General features: G+C 51.7%; 1 protein-coding gene across 1 annotated transcript in view; it reads right to left on the bottom strand.

Moving 5' to 3' along the window:
* GPC3 (glypican 3) overlaps positions 1 to 25384 on the bottom strand; it is a gene marked incomplete at both ends in the record, with an annotated part of 173015 nt that overhangs the window by 68216 nt on the left and 79415 nt on the right. Inside the window, one exon of the mRNA XM_082488168.1 lies at positions 19863 to 20557. Coding sequence (XP_082344294.1) covers positions 19863 to 20557 — 695 coding nt within the window. The remainder of the gene's footprint in view (positions 1 to 19862; positions 20558 to 25384) is intronic.

Genomic DNA, 25384 nt, shown 5'->3' with positions numbered 1-25384 from the left:
AAAAAAAAGAAAGGAAGAAGGAAGAAGGAAGAAGGAAGAAGGAAGAAGGAAGAAGGAAGAAGGAAGAAGGAAGAAGGAAGAAGGAAGAAGGAAGAAGGAAGAAGGAAGAAGGAAGAAGGAAGAAGGAAGAAGGAAGAAGGAAGAAGGAAAAAGGAAAAAGGAAAAAGAAAAAAGAAGAAAAAAGAAAAAAGAAGAAAAAAGAAAAAAGAAGAAAAAAAAAGAAAAAAAAAGAAAAAAAAAGAAAAAAAAGAAAAAAAAGAAAAAAAAAAGAAAAAAAAAAGAAAAAAAAAAGAAAAAAAAAAGAAAAAAAAAAGAAAAAAAAAAGAAAAAAAAAAGAAAAAAAAAAGAAAAAAAAAAGAAAAAAAAAAAGAAAAAAAAAAGAAAAAAAAAAAGAAAAAAAAAGAAAAAAAAAAGAAAAAAAAAGAAAAAAAAAAAGAAAAAAAAAGAAAAAAAAAAAGAAAAAAAAAGAAAAAGAGTAGTGAGCACAGTACCTGGTTCTACGCAAAGCATCACGGCCTCAGCGCAGCTGATGGAGGGCAGAGCCCCCGCGGGCACCCCCAGCCCAGCGCCGGCAGGACGGCATCGCTGGCAGCGCCGGGGCCACCCACCGGAGCCACTCCGTTGCCCAGGCACGTGGCCGAGCGGCCGCGGGGGGCCAAAACCTCTCGCCTGGCACATCAGCAAGCAAAACCCAGGTGGGGAAAGATTGGAAGGCAGCACCCGTGTGATCCTCAGCGGCAATCTGAGCATCGCCTTTAAGGGTAAGAGCGTTTTAAAGGTAATTTTCTAGAAGATTATAACAAAAAAAAAAAAAAGCGCTGATCAGCTTCCCCTCGGAAGAGAAGAGGGTGCGTGAGAGAGCGTTGGACACCCGCTGCTGCCGCCGCTTCTCGTTCAGCCCATGAGCTCCACTCTGCTCTGAAGGAGAGCTCGCTCAAGTTGACCTTTGCTTAAACTTTACATGGAGTTTCCATTTGTCTTCTCGGTGAACTCTTCTGCTTATAGATTCACTCTCCGGGAAGAAATAGGTTGGTGGTTGTTGGTTTGTTGTTTTTTTTTCCCCTCAAGGGGACGGCCTCATTTTTGACGATTTCCTCCCACAATCTCCTCTGCTCTCCGGAGTTCACATATGTCATTTTATACCTATTCCCGAGTTTCCTCTGGGAGAAGCCGCACGTTAAACTGAAAAGCGATTAACTATTATAATTGATTCGAACACAGCCTCCGAGAGGGTGATTTGCTACGGTACGCACAGCGGAGACGACCGCAGACCTCAAGAAAACGTGCATGCCTTCCGAGGAACCAACGGGTGCCCGCGAAACCCCGCGCATCGTTCAGCCATGGAACCCAGTTTGACCAGTAAGGCTCAGTAACACAGCTGCCTGCACTGCTGCTTCTTCCCCAGTTCTTTTTCACAACCTACTCTGCGTATGATCAGCATTATAAACGGGGCACAAACGCGTTCTTTATCTTCGAAGTCACCATAAGAGTGAACCTGAAGTCCATTACTCAAGCGCTGCTATAGAAATCCGCTTAATTAAATTCTAAAGGGCTTAAACCCAAACTATACATTGCGACGACGTGGGACAGAACATAAACTTTTTAATAGTAGTAACCAAGCCCATTTACCATTTCTACAGGTGTAATAAAAATGCTAATATATGTTAATGTTTAGCCTGTGGTTAATGTTTTGTCTTCTTAATTTCCCCAGGGCTTTTATTACTGATTTAAATCTGCCACACCACCCCCGTGATTGCATCGCCTTCCACAAACGGCGCGCCGCGCTCGCAAACGAACGCTGATTAACCGAAGCGAAGGAACATTTAGCTAGGACAAACACTCTTATGATATGCTTGTAATCTTTATATACATTGTGTCAGGAAGGAAGACGGGAAAGAGACAATTCCCCGCTCCCTCACTCTTCTCACAGCAGAAAATACGATTATGGGCATAAAAATGAATTTACAAGCCTTTATTTTAGGAAGCGCATGGCATCATTATTAACTAAGTAATGATTATTCTTCTGGTTCCGGGCACTCGAGCAGAAGGAACAAGCCGAGTACGATAGCACAGATGCCTTCTACGCGCATTTCACTAAAATTCCTCGTTAATGGAGTACTAAGTGTTATTAATCAGCCCTATAGCATTACGGTTTGCATTATTCCGACATCACCTTGCAAGGATTACATAAGAGACAAGAGCCTAACTCACTCGCGCGGAGTCGCAGGAAGTGACCTACTCTCCGTGCCGAGGAGAGGAGCGTTTAATAATGCATTACCTTTAAATAATGCAACGCTATAACGTGTAAAATGCACACAAACACTAATGCTTAGAATAACAGAGCGCCTGTCACACCAGCGCCCGCGGTGACGCCCCAACACATGCTGCAAACGCGCGCTACAAACGCTGAGGGACCCCTGCAGCTACCCGACCAGGTTACGCTGAAGACCATCACCACCTGGTTTGAAGACCAGGTCCTCAAACCCCTGCGGACTAAGGAGGCGTTTTTAGAAGGAAACGTAACTTCATTTTAGAAGGAAACATCACTTCATTTTTATATCCCATCCGTCACGCAGAGCATCACAAGACTCTCTGCCGCGTCACAGCAGGAAGACGGGGCCCGGGGAAGACCGATGGGACCCCCCTCCCTGCCCTCATTTCTTGTCTGCAAAGACAGCTCTGGCCACCGACCGAGAGAAAAATAAGGGAGGGCTCAAGACTTGACGGAAGAGGAGACAACAGCACGGCTACCCCCACGGTGCTGCCCAAGGCGCTCACCGTGCCCTGGTCCAACCGAAGGACTCACTGGGAAAGTGCTGGCTCCTCAGGGCAAGGAGCAGGATGTGTCCCTACGCAGCCACATGTATTGGTGCGACAGAGGTGACACAAGAGCTGGCAGGTCAGATGCTCCACACGGTTAGAGGGCCACTCCACCCCAGAGCCTGCAGAAGGGTGTGGGCGCAGCAGCTCAGAAGAGCAGTGGGGAGCACAAGAGTTTCAACTCTTGGAGCTAATTGCTGAAGCTGGATGGTCCCCATCTACGCTTCCCCCTGCCGTGTCAGGGTTCAAACAGAAACAGAATGGTTTGGTTTGGAAAGGATATTAAAGACCATCCAGTTCCAACCCCCCTGCCCTGGGCAGGGCCACCTCCCCCCAGCCCAGGTTGCTCCCAGCCCCGTCCAACCCGGCCTTGAACACCTCCAGGGATGGGGCAGCCACAGCTTCTCGGGGCACCCTGCGCCAGGGGCTCACCGCCCCCACAGTCAACAATTTCTTCCTCATCTCTCATCTAAATCTCCCTTCTTCCAGTTTGAAGCCATTCTCCCTCATCCCATCACCACATGCTCTTGTAAAAAGTCCCTCCAGCTTTCTTGTAGGCTCCCAGAGACCACCACTGCGCTTCCATCACTGGTCCCGTTAGGGCATGCCACGCCATCCCCAGGAGGACCCGATGCCCAGATCCGAAGCACCTCCACGCTGTGTCCCACCACATCCCGACCCCTGGGCTCACCCACCTTCTCCCAGCGCGGGATGCCCTTTCCCTCAAAGGAACCGTGACCTCAGCTGGAGCCGAGCCCTTTCAAACCTAGAGAAAATAATGCAAACAAGATGTTTCTCCTCTCTGGCGTCCCCAGCACGCAGCGTTTAATCCACCAGAGAAAGCTGCTTTGTGTTTAAGCAAAAGGCTGTTTATTGTTATTTATAGGTAGAGAGGAAGTCGGACTAAACGATCACAGTTGTTCCTTCTGCCTTTATAATCCACGACATATAATTAAAGCACAACTTTTCAAGTCGGTGTTTCCCTCCAGTGTTTTGTTAATTCCGTATTTAACACACAATTTGGTATTCCGGTTCGTAGGGTGGCACCTCGGCAGCAAAACGCGGGGCGGGCGGCTGGTGGCCCAGCCAGGGCTCGGAGACCCAGCCCAGCCGGCCCACGGGGACAGCCAAGGAAAAAGCATTTGCTTAATTTTCAGCACACGCTTAGGCAGTTTTCCCAAGCGGAGACGTTTCCTGGAACACGGCCCCGTAGCATACTAATGCACCCGTTATGCTTTTAAGTTAAATCTAACACAATATGATGTTTCTTAGACAACCAAACGCGGGCTTTATTCTTGGAAAGAGAAGTCAGCCTTGCCTGAAAGGTGACAACGGAGCAAAAGGGAAGAAGCTCACCACGAGCCGGCAATGCGCGACTGCAGCCCAGAAGGCCAACCACAGCCTGGGCTGCATCCCCCGCAGCGTGGCCAGCGGGGCGAGGGGGGATTGTGCCCCTCTGCTGCGCTCTGCTCTGGGGAGACCCCCCCGCAGTGCTGCCTCCAGCTCGGGGGGTCCCCACGGCAGAAGGACACGGAGCTGTCGGAGCGGGGCCAGAGGGGGTCCCGGAGATGCTGGGAGGGCTGGAGCCCCTCTGCTGGGAGGACAGGCTGGGAGAGGTGGGGGGGGGTCAGCCTGGAGAGGAGAAGGCTCCGGGGAGACCTCAGAGCCCCTCCCAGTGCCTAAAGGGGCTCCAGGAGCACTGGGGAGGGACTTTTTACAAGGGCATGGAGTGATAGGACAAGAGGGAATGGCTTCAAACTAGAAGAGGGGAGATTTAGATGAGATATTAAGAAGAAATTCTCCCCTGTGGGGGCGGTGAGCCCCTGGCGCAGGGTGCCCCGAGAAGCTGTGGCTGCCCCATCCCTGGAGGTGTTCAAGGCCGGGTTGGACGGGGCTTGGAGCAACCTGGGCTGGGGGGAGGTGGCCCTGCCTGGGGCAGGGGGTGGGACCGGATGATCTTCAAGGTCCCTTCCAACCCAAACCATTCTATCATTCTATGTAGGAACAAAATCCAGAGCAAACAAGGAGCATGCCAGGCTGACTGAAGCTGAATTTGGGGGCAAAACATGACAGCACTTGAAGGCCAGCTGCTGGTGAAGCCCCGAGCCCCCGCTGTGCTGCGTGGCTAACGCGGGGGCACGGCAGAGGCTGGGGGGCATGGCTGATCCTCCCCCCACGCTGCCGTCGCACCCGCGGCACTCGGATTCCCCGAGAAGCCTGAACGCGCTCCGGCTGGTTTACAAAATTAGCACTGAAACAACTAACTCGCGAGAAAATCTGAATGCAAGGTGGCAAAGCCCGTTTCTGCTAAGGCTGCTGAACGCATCGCTATTACACAACAATATTGGAATATTTGCACGATCGCTCCTGCAGACCCCAAAGAAGACCCTCCTGGTGCAAGCAACTCCATCCCCGCGGACTGAGAAGCAAAGCGAGGAATTGGCTTTGAGGGATTACCACTTTCTACCAAGAACTTAAAAAAATAAAATAATAAAATAAAATAAAATGAAATAGAATAAAATAAATTACTTTCTGCCCCTCAACCTGTTGCAGAGCGCCAGAACCCCTTTGAGAGCAGCAAGTTCTGCGCAGGCTGCGAGCTCGGGCTCTCTTGGAGGAGTCAGCGGTGGAAAGGTTGGGATTACCCCATCTCGCCAGCAGCCACGGGGTGAACAGAGCCCGGGACGGCCCCACTGCCCCCCCAGGTCCCCGTCCCCCCCACGCTGCCCAGGCTGGGGCGAGGAGAAACAGCGCAGGGGCAAAGCCCGGCAGGACCACGGCGGCTCCCGGCGAGCGCCGCGCGCTTGTTATTTTCCTTCCCGGAGTTAATTGGTTTCCTTCGCAGATTTCTGTGGGTTTTAATATCGCACCGTTGTTTGTGCCTACGGCGCTGCAGAAAGGAACAATCCCAGAGAAATAAATTCCTAGCAGCTTAATTTAGGGAGGAAAAACAGATACCTGCCATCAGCCCGGAACGTAAGCCGGCGAGCCGGAGACAGGACCGATAATAGGTTATTTAACAGCAGCCGCGTCAGCTGGGTTGCAAATGTGGTCAATACCTACCAGTCCAACCTCCCCCCCCCAGCCCCGAGCACAGATTCAATTATTCTTTGAGAAATACATCGTTAAATAATTAAAAAGTTACCGCATGATTTCTTCCGCTTCTTTTTTTTTTTTTTTTTTTAAACCAGACCAATTCAATTTTGGAAGAATAAAGCCATTATAATGTGTCAGCTAGCAATTAGCTACTGTACACTGTTTATTCTTGAATATAATCTTTGAGTAGAAGGGCAATATTCTTAGAAACGCAGCATTAACTCGTTCCTCGGTGACTTTAATATGGCTCTTTTCAAATTACTGCTCATAAAATCTCAGGGAAGAAAAATCTACTGATGATGTCCCATCTCCTTAATTAGTTCTCCCTCCCTCCTATCAGCAATCCAATAGCAAGCGTAATATTTATATAAAACAGACCACACAGGGCTTACTGCTAACCCTGCTTTAACTGGTGATATCAAAACAAGCAGGTAAAAAGCAACGACGCCGTTTTGCCACCCGCGCAGACCGCGCTCACGGGGATACGCAGCTTTTCCGATTTATACTTCAATAAACGCTCGTACCGAAACCATCCCAAAAGGTTTTTAACGCCACTAATAGCATTTTTCACTCTAAAACGCCCTTCCCTTCCTGCCCTGAACAGACAACCCTCCCAACCCCAAAGGTTTCGGTACCCCATCGTTCCTCCCCACCCACCCGTCCCGTACAAAGGACCACAAACCCAACTGATTTCCACCACCCCATAGGAACCACCTCCCCCGCAGCCACCTTTTCCTCCCTCCATCCACTTTTCTCTTTCCAAAGACCACTTCCCACTAAAACGACAAGGCTGGAGGCACCGGCGCTCACCACATCATTTCACCGGTTTTTAACTTGCTCGATACCTTCAGCGGAATACTGACAACTGTTTGTTTTCCGGCTAAGCCCGGTGCGACCCCCCTGGCGCGTTATCCAGCCTCCGGGCTCTCCCCAGGCAAAGCCTGGAACAGAGGCGTAATAATTGTTATTAATGGAAAGGGGTAAAAATGCCTCCGCACAGCAGCGCATAGCTGCTGGTCAAATTAATCCATTCGAGGCCAACAAAGGGCTCGGGAAGGCCCCGTGTTCTTTTTTTCTTTGTGTTGTTTGTTTTTTTTTTCCCCCCCCCTCATTTGTTGATTTTTCTTACTTTTGAAGCTACCCGATCCCTATTAATTATTTTTTTTCCCTGACAGTCACTTCTAGCCTAATCCAACGAAAGGTCAGCACCGAGATAACTTACCCAAAACATAGCAGACAAGGTAAAAAGACTCCCAGTAGATTCTTCTTGGTGATAAAGGAATTACATTCTTCCCAAAGACAAATCGGGCTTATTGAAAATGTAAATCATTATTTTCTACAAAGATATAAATAGCTGCGGGGCTTTTTCGAGACTTTGTTGTAACACATCTTGTTTTTACATGTGCTGCGGTTAGTGCAATTGAATTACGGGATGACTTACAGCATTAGATTAGCTTCTGCTTGATTGAGAATATATTTAAAATGGAAATCGCTGTGCACTTTTAACCTCGTTACACTGCTATATTATAAGTCTGATTAATAGATTAAAGTGACTCATTCAACAATAGGCTGTTTGCAGAGAGAAATGAAATGAATTCGACTTTATCACACCACCTTTATTAACGTCGTCAAACTGAGGGCTAGAATTTGATTACGACAAGCGGATTCCAATAAATTGATATGCAACAATTCCAAAATGAGGGGTGGCGAAGCATTAGATTGAAAAAAAAAAAAAAAAAGGACTACATATTTTTAATGCATTTTTGGTCATCTTCTTTACTTTCTACCTTGCAAGCTGTAAGCCAGGCATTTCCACAACTCATGGAAAAGAAAAAACTCGCAAGAAAATTTTCAGGTAGAAGCACTGAAGTGCTTTCCGGCTTCTAACCAGCCATGAGAATTGCATGGAGCAAGGCTCAGAGATGTCCTGGACGTCAGAGACGTGCCTGAGCCGGCAATGTGCGCTGGCAGCCCACAAAGCCCCCGGCACCCCGGGCTGCATCCCCCGCAGCGTGGCCAGCAGGGCGAGGGGGGATTGTGCCCCTCTGCTGCGCTCTGCTCTGGGGAGACCCCCCCGCAGTGCTGCCTCCAGCTCGGGGGGTGCCCACGGCAGAAGGACACGGAGCTGTTGGAGCGGGGCCAGAGGGGGTCCCGGAGATGCTGGGAGGGCTGGAGCCCCTCTGCTGGGAGGACAGGCTGGGAGAGGTGGGGGGGGTCAGCCTGGAGAAGAGAAGGCTCCAGGAAGAACTTATTGCAGCCTTCCAGTGCCTAAAGGGGCTCCAGGAGAGCTGGGGAGGGACTTTTTCCAAGGGCATGTAGCAATAGGACGAGGGGGAATGGCTTCAAACTGGAAAAGGGGAGATTTAGATGAGAGATTGGGAAGAAATTCTCCCCTGTGCGGGCGGTGAGCCCCTGGCGCAGGGTGCCCCGAGAAGCTGTGGCTGCCCCATCCCTGGAGGTGGTCAAGGCCGGGTTGGACGGGGCTGGGAGCAACCTGGGCTGGGGGGAGGTGGCCCTGCCCAGGGCAGGGGGGTGGGACTGGATGGTCTTCAAGGTCTCTTCCAACCTAAACTATTCTATGATTCTGTGATTTTTCAGCATCTGCCATGAAAACCCTTTTGGACCCGTCTGCCCTGAGCTGCTGGTGCCATTTTGCTGGCCGGAGCCATCCCAGCACCACCTTTCGTGGTTCCTACTGTCCTCAAGCACCTACTTTTTTCAGCTGTCCCTCAGGGAGGAGACAGAGGAAGGATGACTTGAACACCAGCACCGTCAGTTGAGGTATCTACAGAAACATCTACTCCCGGGTGCTCTGGAGAGCGAAGTTTATTGGTACAGGGATGCAGATCAATACGTGCAGTTCAAGAGTTAATAAGCTTCAGAAAGACGTAACTCAGAGCCCATCAGTCACCCCTCAGGTTATCCTCACTAACCACCAGCCTCGCTCGCCCTCGCTGGGTCAGCGCTTAAGAGCATCGTCTCTGCCACCGCCGATACCACGGAAGAGAATTAGGTGTGAAAATTGATTAGGTTAGAAAGATACACCTGCATAAAGAATCGTTAAATTCCCCAACCGCTGGATTGCTTTTTCTTCCTCCCCCTTTCACAGCACCGCACCCAAAGCGGAGAATTCAAAACGAAGCAAAACCCAACCCCTCATCCTCTCCATCATGAAACAAAACGCCGCTGCTCCTCCCGGGCAGCTCCAGCTCCACCATTTCTGCTTTGCGGAGGGCGGCTTTTAAGTTTCTGGTTTGTTCTTGGCTCATTCATCAGCGTTGCTAATGGGGGAGTCAGTTCTAGTTTCAAGGCAGCAGCGCTCCCGGGGCTTACGGGCACTGGAAGTCAACTCAGCGCCGTTAAGATGAAGGATAACCGGCGCAGGACCCCCGATGGAGGGCGGCGTGGAAACGGGGGCACGGGTGATGGGACCAAAAGAGGGTTTAGCGTAAAAAGCACAAAGAGATGGATATGGGTGAGCAGGAGTCTGGGGGGGGGCAAAGCCGCGGGTCTCAGCAAGGATAAAAATCTGCGGGAAAAGGAAACGGGCCGGAATATATTTTGCTAATAAGGCATCTGTGTTACCAGAGGTGGCGGGAGGTGCAGCAATCCGCACGAAGCAGCCGTGTCCGCCGGGCTGATCCTTGGGGAATTTCACCTCTCTGATCAACCAAAGATGCGCAGCCAGTTTTGAGGGAGAATCCCAGAGGCAGCTCCCTGATTCCCCAGTAGGCATTGGGGGCGACGGCTCCTCTGGGGGGGGATGCTCTGAACCGAGCTAAATAAGACAAAAGGCGGTTCATGCCGTGGATACAACTCCTCTGCGGGCTGCTCTGCGGTCCAGGCGGGTCAGCCCGGAGCAAAAAGCCTCCTGGTTCTGCCACGCACCAGCTCGTAGCATCCTCCAGGTGACCCAAACCCTGATGTCGGGAAGGACCCCGAGCATAAACCTGGTTTAACTCTGCAGGAGGTTCAGCTGCAAAGCTTCACTGCAAATACACCCCCCCAGCGATGGGGCTGTGCCTCAGCCCTCCCCGTTCGGTTCGGTTCGGAGGGGCATTTCCCCCCCCCCACCCGCTCCCCCCCCCGGCTCCTGAAGCCGCAAGACACCTGGAGGGAACTTTCTGACGCTGTGATCTTTGGTTCAGCCTCAAACTCAGGGGTTTTTCCGCTGAAATCCAATCTACTTCAAGACCTCCCATTATATCCTTGACCATTACAATTTATTACAAAATGAGATGGTTTGAAATTTCAAAGCCCGGAGCCCAAGGAACAGACGCCCCCCCCCCGTGCACCCCCTCCGGCAAGGCGCACAGACTGCTTTGGGTGACATGATCACCAGCTCCCGCCTCTCCTACGTCCCGAAGCATCCCATGTCCAGCTGCCAAATACAGCTGTGACGGGAGACAGGAAAAACAAAAAAAAAAGAGAGATGAGGAAAAAAAACAAGGAGAGATGAGGAAAAAAAACAAGGAGAGATGAGGAAAAAAACAAGGAGAGATGAGGAAAAAAACAAGGAGAGATGAGGAAAAAAACAAGGAGAGATGAGGAAAAAAGGGAGAGGAGAGAAAAAAAGGGAGAGGAGAGAAAAAAAGGGAGAGGAGAGAAAAAAAGGGAGAGGAGAGAAAAAAAGGGAGAGGAGAGAAAAAAAGGGAGAGGAGAGAAAAAAAGGGAGAGGAGAAACAAGGAGAGATGAGGGGGCAAATGGAGAGATGAGGGAAAAGAGGAGGGAAAAAGGAGAAATGAGGGAAAAGAGGAGGGAAAAAAGGAGAGATGAGAGAGAAAAAAAGGAGAGATGAGAGAGAAAAAAAGGAGAGATGAGAGAGAAAAAAAGGAGAGATGAGAGAGAAAAAAAGGAGAGATGAGAGAGAAAAAAAGGAGAGATGAGAGAGAAAAAAAGGAGAGATGAGAGAGAAAAAAAGGAGAGATGAGAGAGAAAAAAAGGAGAGATGAGAGAGAAAAAAAGGAGAGATGAGCGAAAGAAAAGGCGAGATGAGCAGAAAGAAGATGCACCGAAGCAAGCTGCATAATATGGCAGAGCCGTGTACCATCGTACCACTACCTCTGCTAGCTCTTTGTACTCATCTCAGAACCAAATATCGTTTTAAACACCGGGAGCCAGTTGCACAACCACAAATCAGCTCCTCCACTCAACCAAGGAGGAGGCCAAGGCACGCCACGTGCAAACAGGTACACAGAAGCGGTAATTAACCTGCACGAGCTCTTTCGGCTTGTTCTGACTCCGGCTCGGGAGAGATGCAAGGCGTCCCACCGCGTGCAACCCGCGGGCGCTGCAGCCACCACATGGTTTGAAGCGGGATCAAGCCAGGCTCAGTGGGCGCCGTGTGATATTCCCGCCCATAAAACGCAGCAGCCTTAAAAAGCTCTTTTTAAGCCGCAGAGTAGAGGGGATGAAGTCGCCGCCGGCTGAGTGATCTGCCCCTGACTGAAGCCAACGACGAGATTCGTGTGAGCTTCGGTGCGAAGTTGGGTTGGGCATCAAACGCGCCGTCAAAGGATGCTCCCCCGTGCCGCCGCGCGGGCGCGCAGGGAGGAGGCGGCACCGCGAGCAGCCACCTTCTACTTTTAATTAAAAAAAAAAAAAAGAAAAAAAAAGCATCACTGCAAAATTCCACTGAAATGGCACAACATGCCAGAGGCTACAACACGTCCAGTTAAAAGGACAGAGGAGAGCAAAAAGGGAGAAGACAATTGAAAAGTTTACAGACAGAAGCCAAATCAAATACTATTTTAAATTAAACCCGTGTTGCTATTCAATGCCACCTCCTCCGGCTTTGTCACGGACAGGTTTGAGCACCGCTGGCCACAACCACTGCTTCCACCTAGCAGCTCCGCGCAGCCCCAGGCGCTCGCCCTGCTTTGTCCGGACCCAGTTTGGTGACAAATTGACCCAAAGTCTCACCGTGCCATCAGGGCAAGCAGGAGGGGAGACCAGCATGCCACTTTGCCCACGCTGGATCCCAGCAGAAAAAGGGCAAGGCTGACCAAAGACCATGCAAGCGTGCCTACCCGTGACCTCCGGCGGCAAAGCTCTCGTTAGCAGTGAATTAATTAAGTATGACACCAACGGCCTCCCTCGCCAGGCCAGACAAGAGGTAAAACTTTCACTAAGCTGAGAATAACCTTTGAGCTTCGCTCCCGTAGAGAGGCAAGTGATGGGCAAGAGCATCCGTGCCAAACCTCCTTCCCAAAACGAGACGCGACCCCTTAATTCGCTACTGCGCGTTCGAACGTTAAGGCAAAGGTTTAAGGCCGGCAGCAGCGGGCCAAAGTCGCTGGATCAAAATCGTTGACGGCGGGTCACAAAACCGCAGGCGTGAATCATCTTTGTCCTTTTTCTTTCAGCAGCAGCCAAAGCCGCCAAGGACGCGGGGACTTCTAGAGCAGAGTCAAGACCGTCCAGCTCGGCGCCTTGCCGTATGCTGCCCCAACTCTCAGAACGTCTTCAATAGCTGAAACCTCTTCAGACAAGCAATCGCAACGCGCCCAAGGTATTTTCACGGGAACGGGAAGGGTGCTGATGCTGCCCGCAGTGACCAGGCTTATCCTCGTCCTGCAGTGGGAACCGCTGCGCGCTTTAACGCGCTTTATCAGGCACGTTACACCGCCCATCGCAAAAGGCTTAACGAAAGCACAGGATAAACACACCTCGGGATAGCTACGAGCGGGTCGGCGCTCGCTGAAAACCAAAACCTCACCCGTATTTCCCGCTTTAAGTGAAAAAGGGAGGGAGCTACCAGCAAGCATTAGAGAAGGGCCTGAGGATTAAACTTTGCCGCCAAAGGACGTGAGAACGGAGAGGCTGCGCATCCATCTGGCGGCCCCGTGAGCCACGCCGGCACAACGCAACCCGCACCAAGAGCACAAAGAAACCGACGGCGGCGTCTCAGAGGGAACGACTTCTCGAACAGCGCCGCGATTTCAAAGCTTTCCTCGCACGTCTCTTGCCAGCTCTGGCACAGAAAGAAATCCATTAGCAGATAGGAAAACCCGCCGGAGCTCCCTGCCGCCGCGAGCCGCCGAGCAAAACAGCTTCCACAGCACGTCGGCGGGTGAGACGGCTCCAAAAGCAGTTCCCGGGCAGCATCCAGGGAAAAAAAGCACCGGCATCACCGTGCCGACAAACGCACTGAACCGCTGCGTACCGCGACAGGTCATATTTTCATCCCTGGGTGCCAAAAGTCCCTTTACTTACACGTTTTTGCTTCACCTCCTGTGCGGCTCAGCTATATAGAATCACAGAATCGATGAGGTCAGAAGGGACCTTTAAGATCATCAGGTCCAACCATTAACCTGCCCTGACAGAACCACTTCTAAACCACGTCCCCGAGTACCACCTCTACCCTCTGTTTAAACCCCTCCAGGGATGGCGAATCCACCCCCTCCCTGGGCAGCCTCTTCCAATGTTTGATAACCCTTTCCATGAAAAAAATTTTCCTAATATCCAATCTAAACCTCCCCTGGCATAACTTGAACCCATTTCTTCTCTTCCTATCACTTGTCACCAGGGAGAAGAGGTCACCCCTCCCCCCCCCCCCCTCGCTACCCCCTCCTTTCAGGGCGCTGCAGAGAGCGAGAAGGTCTCCCCTCAGCCCCCTCTTCTCCAGGCTGAGCACCCCCAGGTCCCTCAGCTGCTCCTCATCAGACGTGTGCTCCAGACCCCTCACAGCTCCGTTGCCCTATATAACGCAGTTAACCCAGAGCTCGGCAGCCTTTGAAAGGTGTTTGCAGGGAAGCAGCACAGCCGGGACCCGCTCACCGAGAACGGCCGCCTGCTCCCGTGCGGTGCCGGTACCCTGCTCCCCTCCTCAGCACGGATGGGCGCCATCGGTTGAAGAAAGGTCTGGCTACCCTTCGTTTTGCAATTTAACAGGGTCTTCTAGAAACTCAGTCATCACTTCTGAGTGGATTAAAACACTTTGCTGAGCTCCCTGCTCTTCCCTTGCTAGGCAACACTCTGCAGGTAGAGCTGCACACCTCCACCGAGGCCAACAGAGTGACGTTCAACATGGCCAAGTGCCGTGTCCCGCATGGGGGTCACAACAACCCCATGGACACTATGAGCTTGTTGATCTGCTGGAAGGTAGGATGGCTCTGCAGAGGGCGTCTGGCCAGGCTGGACCGATGGAGCAAGGCCAATGGTATGAGATTCAACAAGGCCAAGTGCCGGGTCCTGCACTTGGGCCACAAGAACCCCATGGATGCTACAGGCCTGGGGCAGAGTGGCTGGAAAGCTGCCCAGCAGAAAAGGACCCGGGGGTGTTGGTCAACAGCCGGATGGATATGAGCCGGCAGTGTGCCCAGGTGGGCAAGAAGGCCAACAGCATGCTGGCTGGTATCAGGAATAGTGTGGCCAGCAGGACTAGGGAAGCGATTGTCCCCATATGCTTGGGAATGGTGAGGCTGCAGCTTGAGTACTGTGTTCAATTTTGGGCCCCTCACCACAAGAAGGACACTGAGGTGTTGGAGCATGTCCAGAGAAGGGCAACGGAGCTGTGAGGGGTCTGGAGCACACGTCTCATGAGAAGCGGCTGAGGGACCTGGGGGTGTTCAGCCTGGAGAAGAGGGGGCTGAGGGGAGACCTTCTCGCTCTCTGCAGCGCCCTGAAAGGAGGGGGTAGCGAGGGGGGGGAGGGAACAGGCGATGGGAAAAGAAGAAATGGTCTCAAGTTGGACCAGGGGAGGTTTAGATTGGATATCAGGAAAAATTTCTTCACCGAAAGAGTTGTCCAGCACTGGCACAGGCTGCCCAGGGCAGTGGTGGAGTCACCATCCCTGGAGGTATTTAACAGAGGGGCAGACGTGGTGCTGAGGGATGTGGGTTAGTGGTGGGTTTGGGCAGTGTTGGGTTGATGGTTGGACTCGATGATCTTAAAGGCCCCTTCCAACCTCAACGATTTGATGATTCTATGACTCTCTAACGGCAAGCGGAGCACCAGGAGCTGGGCAGCGCTCTCAGCCCCCGTCTTTGCATTTCTCCCTGGCGATGCCGATGCCCAGGCTGGGGCACACCTGCCTGACAAGCCTGGACTAACTGCAGTTTCTCAATATGTCTTTTTGGTGGTGGGCTGCCGGTGGTTTTCGTAACGTACTTTTTCCATGAGACTTGTAAGACTGATCTCACGTTCTTTTGCGACCTGCTCTCATTCCCAGATTCAGTCTCGTTACAGACACACCGACTCCGCAGCATCGTCTGCGCCCGACCCTAATTACACTAACGCGTACGGGTCCTGCCAAGCAGAGAGTCCCGCTGTGCGAGCCGGGGATCGGCGCCTGCAGCTCCGTGTCCAGACGGAGAGGCACCACACGACAGCTAAAGGGCAGGAGAAGTCCTGCCACCCCCACCCGAAGGGCTGGGAGGGGACACGTGCCCTGCGGGGCGTGCAGGGCACAGCAGCTAACGCAGCCAAAATCCACATCCCTGTCTCTGAGCCCGCACGCCCGCGGTGCGTCCCCCTCCTCGCGCGCGATACACGGCGCCAGCCTCACCCCAAGCCACACATCTTTCTCGGTTCGTGTCTCGCTGTGCTACGAGTTGCCCCGTTGTGTCCCACTCTGTTGGGACGGGTCCAAAACTGAGGAGTTATGGGGAGGGGGGAAAAGCATTAAGAAAAAAAAAAAATATATATATACATAGGTAAATTAATATCTGTGTCAAATCAAGAGTCTTCACCTCAACTCTGCAAGCTTTCCAGAGAAATTTGCCGCGCTGGCTTAAGGTAGAGAACCCCAGAAGAGGTCAACTATTAGCCATGTACAACAACCGGACCCAGCGTCTCTCTTGTACTTCCAACAGCAGAGAAAAGCACTAACTTCAAGAGGTGGGGGGGTTGAATATTTTATGAAGTTCATTTCTACCGCATCTCTCCAATCGTCTTCGTTTGTGGCAGAAAGCACAAACAGACTAAAAAAAAAAAAAAAAAAAAATCACTCTTCCCTACATTTGTGATTAAAATGTCTACACAGGGTGGACGTACCAGGCACGTTTTCAACCAGGGAAAAAGCAGCAAATAGGAAAATCGATAGTATATAGATATAGCCCTAGGCAGAACTTTTTTTCGTACGCAGTCCCTCCTGAGACCCAGCCTCCTTGATAAAGTATTTTAATAGCCTATTTTAAGGCTGAAGTTTTTAAACGGACAAATCGTGGAAAAAACCGAGGCCTAACACCACCCTCACTGACAAATTCACTGTTAAAGCAAGGCTTGGGATGGAAACCGCCTATTGCCGTAATGTTACTGAATACACTCTTCTGCGTTGCTGTTTACGTACCGGGAGCAACACGGCTTACATTTAAAACCCACGCCTGCAGGCGCGCAGTTTCCGAAAGCAGCTTAACAGTATGGACCCCTGGTCTTGGGGACCGCGGAGCTCCTCAGAAACCGACCTGGAGGCTCTGCAACGCCTCTGGAGCTCAGGTTCACCTGCCCTTTGTAGCCAGGTCTGCCGCCAGCTATAAAATGGGTCCAGGTCCCCGGGCAAACCCCTGCAGTCAGCCCGGGGGTGGGTGGCGAGGGGGAGAGAGGGGCGGCCGCACGGAGGAAGGATGCTCAGTCGGGTAATGCACCCAAGGACCTGAAACACCGGGAGGAAAAACTACTGCCGCAGAAGCGCCACCAATGCCGTAGAAAACCAAGGAAGCCCAAAGGACAGGCAAGGGCAGCAGTGTTGTTCTTCAGGCTATATAATCACTACGGGCACGGGAGATAAGTTTTCCATAATTCCAGGGGATTTTAATGACAATTAAATAACCTGTCATTATCTTTAACAACATACGGGTGCATTGAACTTTGCCTACAGAGGCAGTGGTGGCCAAGGTCAGTAATAAAAGAGGTCGATATGAGAAGTCAGCGTGAGAGCAACGTCCCGCATCTTCAAAGACAACTCCCGCGGCATTTTATACTGTGATATAACAACAGCGTCTAAAAACAATCGTATTTACAGGATAACAATAAATACAACTCTTTGCTTCCGGGTATGTTCTGTGAAACTCAATATGTGCTGATAAGTTGGAGAAACTTTCATTCCAGCACAGCTGAAAAAGAAAAAAACCCAAACTATTCTATCACTGACGGGCAGAGACATTTACCCCGGATCCCAGATGCAGACCGGCTGTCAGAGTCAGGGCATCTGCAACGCTGTGGTTAAGGCTGTCAGCACTTCCATCACTGCCCTATTCCTCTACTGAACAGCTCATACCTTCATTCATTTAAAAAAAAAAAAATAAAGAAAAAAAAAAGAAAAGATGCTCTGGGCTCTGGTTTGACATAAGAGCCTCAGCTGAGCAACATCAACGTTTCAAAACTAAACTAAAAACCCAGTGGCCATTCTCTTTTAGTGACAATTGCCAGACAATTGACCTGCTTGGCTTGGATTTTTTTTTTCCTCTGCACTCCTATAACTCAAAAATATCTGTAGAGCAAATAAAAGGATCACTCAAGTATTAAGTAATCAAGAGGAGTTATGTTTAAATAAGTCCCTAACTACATATGGCACTAATGAATTCAAACGGCTCTATCAAGTCCGAAAGCACTGAATGGGTTTGTAACGCTCAGCGATTTTTTTATTTCAAAGGAAGTCAATTTATGTTCTGGTTTGGCAGAGGATGGGCAGATTATGGCTCTACTGCCATGGCTCGCGTTGACTTTAGTGGCGCTCCCTCCACTCATCCTCCCACAAACGCAGTCTCTGCGGACAGATCAAAGTCTCAATATTCGCGAATATAACTGACAGTCGTCTCCCTTCACCGTATACGTGGACGCCTTCAAGAAAAAGTGCCAACAGAACAAGAATTACGGGAGAACAAGCGCTTACCCTTTCAGGACCATACAGCCACGCACGTGTGTGTGCTTGTAAAACCCCGCACGCGGGCTGTGCGGGCAACGCTTCAGTTCTGCCTCGGCGCCTACAAGCACGGCGGGTTTGCTGCTGCAAAACACGGGGGATGCTTTGGCTCGCGGCTGAACACGTCAACGGATCTTCTGAGATCAAACAGGCTCACGCCACAGGTAGGAGTAAGTTTTGTTTCTTCCTGCCCTGGAAATGCCAACCGGGCTCAGAGTTGAGCTGGGTTCTCTCTCTCGTAGGCATCGTTATCACGATGAATTCTCCATCTCACCTGACCTCAAGCTAAACCGACAGTTCCATCTCTGCTCCTTTGCTGTTCCAGAGAGGGTTGATGGGAGATCTGAGGTTCAGACCTGACCGACGGCAGAAGAGCCTGCCCTGGCTCCCCGGCAGCAGAAGTCATGCCCGGCAGAGCTGCTGCCCCCAGAACCCCGTCAGACACAACCTCCCTGCGGTCCCAGGGACACGAGCAAGGCTGGGCAGCCTGCTGTAAAACACCAAACCCCAGCCACAGCCTCCTCCTGCCCATACAATCACAAAGTTTGGGTTGGAAGGGACCTTTAAAGGTCATCTAGTCCAACCCCCCTGCCATGGGCAGGGACATCTTCAACTACAGCGGGTTCCTCAGAGCCCTGTCCAACCTGACCTTGAATATCTCCAGGGATGGGGCATCTCCCACTTCTCTGGGCAACCTGGGCCAGCCTTTCACCACCCTTAGCGTAAAAAATGTCTTCCTTACATCTAGTTTAAATCTTCCCTCTTTTAGTATAAAGCCATCACCCCTTGTCCTGTGGCAACAAGCCCTTCTAAAAAGTTTGTCCCCAGGTCAACGCAACACAAGAGTAATCCAGCTTACCGGAGGGTTGGTCTCTAAATCCTTTCTAAGCAACGAAGGGAGTTGGCACCATGTGTGCCAAACCACCCGGGGGGGGCGTGAAAGCGCCCGGGTGCCACCACGTTATTTCACAGCCCGCCTATGCGCGGTGGCACGTCTCGGGCAATCACCGAGCAAAGACAGCACATAAAACAGCAGAGAAGAGTGTTGCTGGCTGAATGCCACATCCCTCCAAATCCATAAGCCGACACATTTCCACGGTCCCCCAAAAAGATAGAGTTACTTACGGTGCAAGTACTACAGTGACCTACATAAACACTGTTCTTTTGTAAGCAGGAGTCAAGAATGAAGGGAACAAGCAGCTAACAGGGAAACGGTGGCAGATTTTAATCATCGGTGGCTTTATACAAACTATAATAACGTTCCCACACCTTTGCCCCCGTCCCCGACTCTCCCCTACCTGCACGGAGCAGCTCAATCGCCTCTCAAGAAAAATTTCCTCGGCAAAACAAGCGTTCCGTTCCCACAGTCCATTTGTCCTTGGCTTATCAAACAGGGCAGCAGGATTTTCTGAACAAGAAAGCCTCAACTTCTCCGGAGGCTCAGAAATTCACACAATCTGTTTTTAAAGAGTCAAGTCACTCCTAATAAATAAGAAATAACCTCATCCCTGGGCTTAAATGCGGTGCAAAACTGGAATGAGTTACCAAAAGAGGGAAAACCTCATCTCCTTTAGTACATCAGGATGCAGAGGATGCCACAGGACGTGTCTCCACCTGGCATCTATTTGGAGGTACATTTTAGTGATGCTAAGGGAGGCAGGGGACACCCGGAGAGCAGGACCAGCCTTTCAGAGCTACCCAAGGCGAGTAGAGCGCCCAGGGAGTAGTGAAGATGCTGGGACATCTCAGCTCCGATCTCACACCCCAGCTACAAGGCTGATGCCAGGACGACTCCACACCCTTCTGCTCCGACCAACCCGAAAAGAGACAAAGCTCTTCACTGAAACCCGGGCCCCACAAACACCAGTTTCAAATGGCACCAAGAGTTTTTAAAAAAAAAAAAAATAAAAAAAAAAATCAGAAAATTAGGGGGAGGGAAGGAGAGAGGAGCTGGTAATGGGAGCATTTTGGGTTTGTTGGCTGGAAGGAAAGGGGTAGGTTGGTTTCAACACATAGAGCTCACGGTACACAACCCAGCCCTGCCGCGGCAGCGAGCGAGGGGAACTGCAGAAAACAACTCACGGTTGTCGAGAGCTTTCCTTCGTTCTTCTGCACGTAGACGATCGCATCCCGCACCAAGGAGAAGAGGTTGAGGAGGACGTGCTCCATGTCATAGATGCCGTGCATGCCTTTGGTCAGCCCCTCCAGAGACCCGATGTACTCTCGCCAGTGCTTATCGATCTCTACGACGCCCGCCAAACACCCGTGCATCACCGCGCCGCAGTAGCCGGCGCAGGGCTTGGCCAGGAGGAGCCCCTGGCAGTGCGAGCAGTACCACATCTTCAGCAGCGCTCGCCCACAGTCCTTGCTGAATTTTAAGTGGTCGGTAGTGTTGATCACCTCGATCCCCAGGTTGAGTGCCTGCAGAAAGACCCGCGTGGCCTGCAGCGACTTGGACACCTGCGTCATCATCATCTTCGGGTAGTTACCGAAGACTTTGAGGTCTCTCCTGGCTGCCCGCAGGCATTCCGTCATTTCCACGGAGGGATCGGGGAAGCCGGGGTTCATCAAGTGAGAGTAAACCAAAGGGAATAAACTGTCAAAAAACTCATTGATCATGTCATTAACACTGATGTCGGAGCCCAAGATGTACAGCGAGACATCAGTAAAAAGTTCTCCAACAAACTTAAGAGCTCTGGGCCCCATGCTGTGGTAGTGGGTCCTAAACATGCTGTTGGTGAAGTTTCTTGCATGCCGTACTACAATTTCAAAGGCTTCTGCAAAACAGAACAACAACAAAAAAAAAGAAGTTATGAAGAGGCAACGAGCTCAGGAACGGGGAGAACAACGTTACACCGCATTACTGCGGCAAAGGTTGGTCCCATCCTGCCCGCCTTGGGCGAAACGCCTGCGGGCGGCCGTGCCTGCCGCAACACTCACCAGCATCAGCGATTTTCGGGGGAAATGCATACATTCTTTAAACACAAGCTACATTTCAAAATGGCAAAAAAACAAACAAACAAAAAAAAACAAACAAAAAAAAACCCAACCCTATGATCTAGTTAACATTTCAGCTTTTAAAGAATATATCGATTCAAGAGAAGGGCTAGACTGCAATTCCTTTCTCTCCCTCTTCCATATTGATTTGAAATTAACAGGAATTCTATCTCCAGACTTAATTTAAGACGGAGATAAATGTTTGACAAACTGTACAGCGTTTAAAACCAGGAAACGGTAAATGCTGACAGTCCATTATGAAAAGGAAAATATTTATAGGAGCTTAATCACAGAGGATATTTGGACACAACCCCCAGCACCCGCCCTCCGCTAAGTGTCCTCAAAGCCCTTTGAAAGCCCTCAGCACCACGTCTGCCCAGCTTTTCAATCCCTCCAGGGATGGCGACTCCACCACTGCCCTGGGCAGCCGGTTCCAATTTTCCCTAATATCCATCCTAAACCTCCCCTGGCCCAACTTGAGGCTCTTTCCTCTTGTCCCATCGCCCGTTCCTTGGGAGAAGAGACCGCCCCCCCCCTCGCTACCCCCTCCTTTCAGGACGCTGTAGAGAGCGAGAAGGTCTCCCCTCAGCCCCCTCTTCTCCAGGCTGAGCACCCCCAGGTCCCTCAGCCGCTCCTCATGAGACTTCTTCTCTAGACCCCTCATATATGAGGTGCGCTGTGGTCCAAAGCGATGCTGAGAGCCGGTGACGCAGTGTCCACCTGGGGGTGCCCAGCCGGGACCACTCTCACACACATCAGGTTGTGCCAAACCGTCCCGTGAAGCTCAAGTTTGACACAGAGACCATCGATTTGCTGGGAAAAGCCAGGGTGCATTTTCCCCTCTCCACCTTCAAAGACGTGAGGACTTTCTGCCCACACCTCCTTCCCCGCAGCAAGCAGGAGAGCCCCCAGCAGCAATCACTGCGCAGCTATTCCCTTAATTACAGCCCTCCTCACCAGGAGGCTTCCAAAATACCCATGCTCAGGTATGTAAAGACAACATACCTACACTCACCCCAGGTTTGCAAGTTAAAGCAACAGAAGGGGAAGCCACCAGTGCAACCTAAAGTCTTTTTCTTCAGCCAACTCTCTCCACCAGCCTGTGTCCCTCCCTCCGGGGTACCATTCATAAAATGCTAAAGATAACGAACAGCCTCTCGGTTCACAGGTCACGGCCACCCCACGACGTAACCGCTCTCCGCTGTGCCGCTCTGGAAACACACATCCCGGCTCAATTTGCATGAAAATTATTCATCCTCAATAATTAAAGGGAACGTTTAATTTTTAAAACCATGAGTGTTATTTTTCCCATTTGTTAAGGCTGGGATGCAGCCGAGCGTGGCCCAACGCCTCTCCACGGGGGTTCGGTATCAGCGCTATCACAAGCAACGTCAGGCCTTGCTGCTCACCTCTCACACAACTCAAGAGCTCTTGAGACCAGCGCATCTCCAGGGCTTCCAACCCTTTCTTCCCCAGGGCATCTCCAGGGCTTCCAACCCTTTCTTCCCCAGGGCATCTCCAGGGCTTCCAACCCTTTCTTCCCCAGGGCATCTCCAGGGCTTCCAACCCTTTCTTCCCCAGGGCATCTCCAGGGCTTCCAACCCTTTCTTCCCCAGTGCACCCTACGCAGGCACAGGACCCGCTGCTATTTGCTGCCCCACCGCCATCAGCATGTGGAAAGCGATGGTGTAAGCAGTGATCAAACCAGAAACCACCGATATACTTTTGCCAAGAGTCTCTCCATCCCATCTGGTGTCCGCGCACCTCCCGGGAGCGCCACCGAAGCATTCTGTCCACAGCTCCCGCCGCGTGCACCAGGACTGCCCCAGCAAGCCCAGAGCAACCATCTGCGTTCCCAGACGGCAGCAATCCTTCCTCACACCGCAGATGGAGGGATGCAGCGGTGCAAGGACACAGATGCCCATCTCTCCGCACCTCCCTCGCCACGACAGCAGGCATCCCGCTCCTCACGCCCGTACGGAACGTTGCAAAGCTCTCCGCGCACCACGGCGCATCCGACGGAGCAGGGTAAACGTGCGGGCTGGGGAAGGAGAGCGAGTTACGGTCGCAATGTTATTAAAAGTTTTAAAACAAAAAATAGAAAGTCTCTTTAAATAGGGCACATGGATTACGAAACTTCCTCCCCCTCCCCCCCGCCCCATTCTTTATCCTCAAGAGCACCAGAATAGCTTTTGCCTCAAAAGGCACAAAGAACTTTTTGGGCCAGCGTGTTTTTTGACGGCGCTGCAGACGGCGCCGGGATTTTCATGCTGTGCCTCACCGTTCGCCTTTAACCTCTTCCCCGTTAGTTCCCTTAGAAAAAGTCATCCCTCTTCCCTTCTCTCGCTCCTCTGCGCTTTGCAAGTTATCACCAGAGCCGAGAGACTCTTCGCTGATTAGAAAAATATTCCAAGCTCCTACGCAAACCTCCTACGGCGAGAGAGGCTTCAGAAAGGGATGGAGAGCGGTGGCGTATGAGAAGAGCATGCACGCACAGTCCCACTGCTTTAAAGGTCATGACATGCACATAATTTTTATCATAATAACTGGCTAAGAGCGTCTATTTTATACGCCTTGGAGCCTTTGCTTATACCCATTAGAGAGAGCAACAGGGACTAGCAAAGCATACAGAGCCTCCTGCTGCCCTATTAATAGATGCAAGAAACAATAAAACTTTGTAAAAAAAAAAAAAAATAAAATAAAAAAAAAATAGTCTTGCACATCCAAAATCTCTCCCGCCCAACTCCCCTAGCAGTTAACGTATTCTGAAATATTCCTCGCAAAGGGCTGGCTGCGAGGACATTAAAGCCCCGGCTGCCAGCAGCAGAAGCGACCCCCCGGCCAGACGCCCAGCGCTTCACAGAGGAGGGGACTCGGTGGGTGAGAGTCCCCCACGCTCCCGCGAGTGAGCCGTTGGGGGGGGGGGGGGGCCGGCGGAAACGGAGGGGACGCCGCGCTACAGAAGCGGCACGGGCTTCTGATCCCCCATAAAAGCCCACAGCCTGGGGTTGCTGCTGGGAAAACCTGCCCTGCTCATAACACGGCGTTATTGAAACTCCTATTGCTGGAGGACAACTGAATCCTCTTTTTTTTTTTTTTTTTAGTTATTATTTATTTTGAGGATATTTTCAAAAGCTGCAATTTAAGGCGGCTGGTTTGCAGGTCTAGCTGAAGCAGAGTAAATACCTTAACAGCACCGGTAAAGCGTAGCATCAGACTTGCACCCCACCTCCAGCAGGCAAAGGCACCGCAAGGCAGAGCGGAGCTCACACCTTACCGCCTCCATCACCGTAGCCGAGCACGCACAGCACAACCCCATCGTGCCACGTGGTTATACATCTACTTTTAAAACATTTTCTTATGTGATTAGTAGGGGGGGGGGAGAAAAAAAAAAAAAAAAAAAAAAAAAAAAAGAAAAACCACAAACCCAAACCAAACACTAAGAAAACCGCTTTTGCATGTGCCGAAATTTAAAAAGCCCTGATGCACGCATCTGGCTCGGGCAGATGACAGCCCGAGCTGCCGCGGGCCACCGTGCACCTTTGACCCGCAGGCACCTAAAGGTGCTGCACACTTACACAAATTGTACTCCAAAGCCAGTTGGGTCGGCACAGGGACAAAACCTGGGAGCAACGGAACCACGCGCAGCATCACGGCGGTGACCCAGAGCACCGCCACCAGCACAGCATCGCAGCCGGTGCACCGGTACTGCACATCTGTTAAACCGCCCTTCACAGAAGTTGTCATGGGGGCTCCCCGAGGGCGCGGGAAATAGCTGAAACTCTACTCCAGGCCACAGTTATCAGGCACCGGTTGAAAAAGATGGGTTATTACTTATTTTTCCGGCAGCACTGAAGTAGCTGGGGAGGAATCGCTGCCCGGTGCCAGCGGCCGGGAGGGATGGACTAAGCTGTTTTCCAAGTGCAAAAAGCTCCCCAGAACGGAACCCCGGGAGAGCTGCATGGCCGCTGCAAACTGGCACATAGAGAAAAGAAAATAAATCATAAGAGAGCGTAACAGTGCCCTAAGTGGGGATTACTGGCAGGAGGAGGAAATCACTGCGTTCTCGGCTCAGATAATAAAAGTCTGCCGCTTCGTAAAAACACCGGCTTTCCTGAGCAGGCGCGTCGGCTCCTGAGCTGCTGCTGCTGCTTCAAAGGGGCGATGCCGGAGCCGGAGGAGCTCCGGATTAACCTGCTGCGCCCCGCCAGGCTGCAGGAGGCTCCAGCCCAGTCTGGGACTTGATGGGTTTATTTTAGAGATTCCGCGACGCCGTCGCCTGGACCGCACGGAGGCAGCGCGAGCAGCCCATTGCCACACGGCATCCCGTCCCCGAAATCCGACGGTGACCGGAGAGCTGGAAAGATGCTGCTGCCAGGAAGAGGGAGGTCCGTCCACCAAAAGCCACCACGGTTGGAGCCACCTCCCTGCCACCACCGTGGGGAGGAGGTGTGAGGTGTCCCACAGAGGGGGGGGTGAAAGGGGGATCCACCACGGCAGTGAGACACCAGGACGTGCTGTGGGACACGCGCCCGTCCCTCCGTTACCGTGCCGCTGCTGCTTTGCCGCAAACAAGAGCATCCCACGGGGACAGCCGCCCTTCGCGG

The sequence above is a fragment of the Vanellus vanellus genome, assembly GCF_965231255.1.
Source record: "Vanellus vanellus genome assembly, chromosome: 10".
In the NCBI taxonomy this organism is placed as follows: Eukaryota; Metazoa; Chordata; class Aves; order Charadriiformes; family Charadriidae; genus Vanellus; species Vanellus vanellus.
This window is presented reverse-complemented; position numbering and strand designations above follow the sequence as displayed.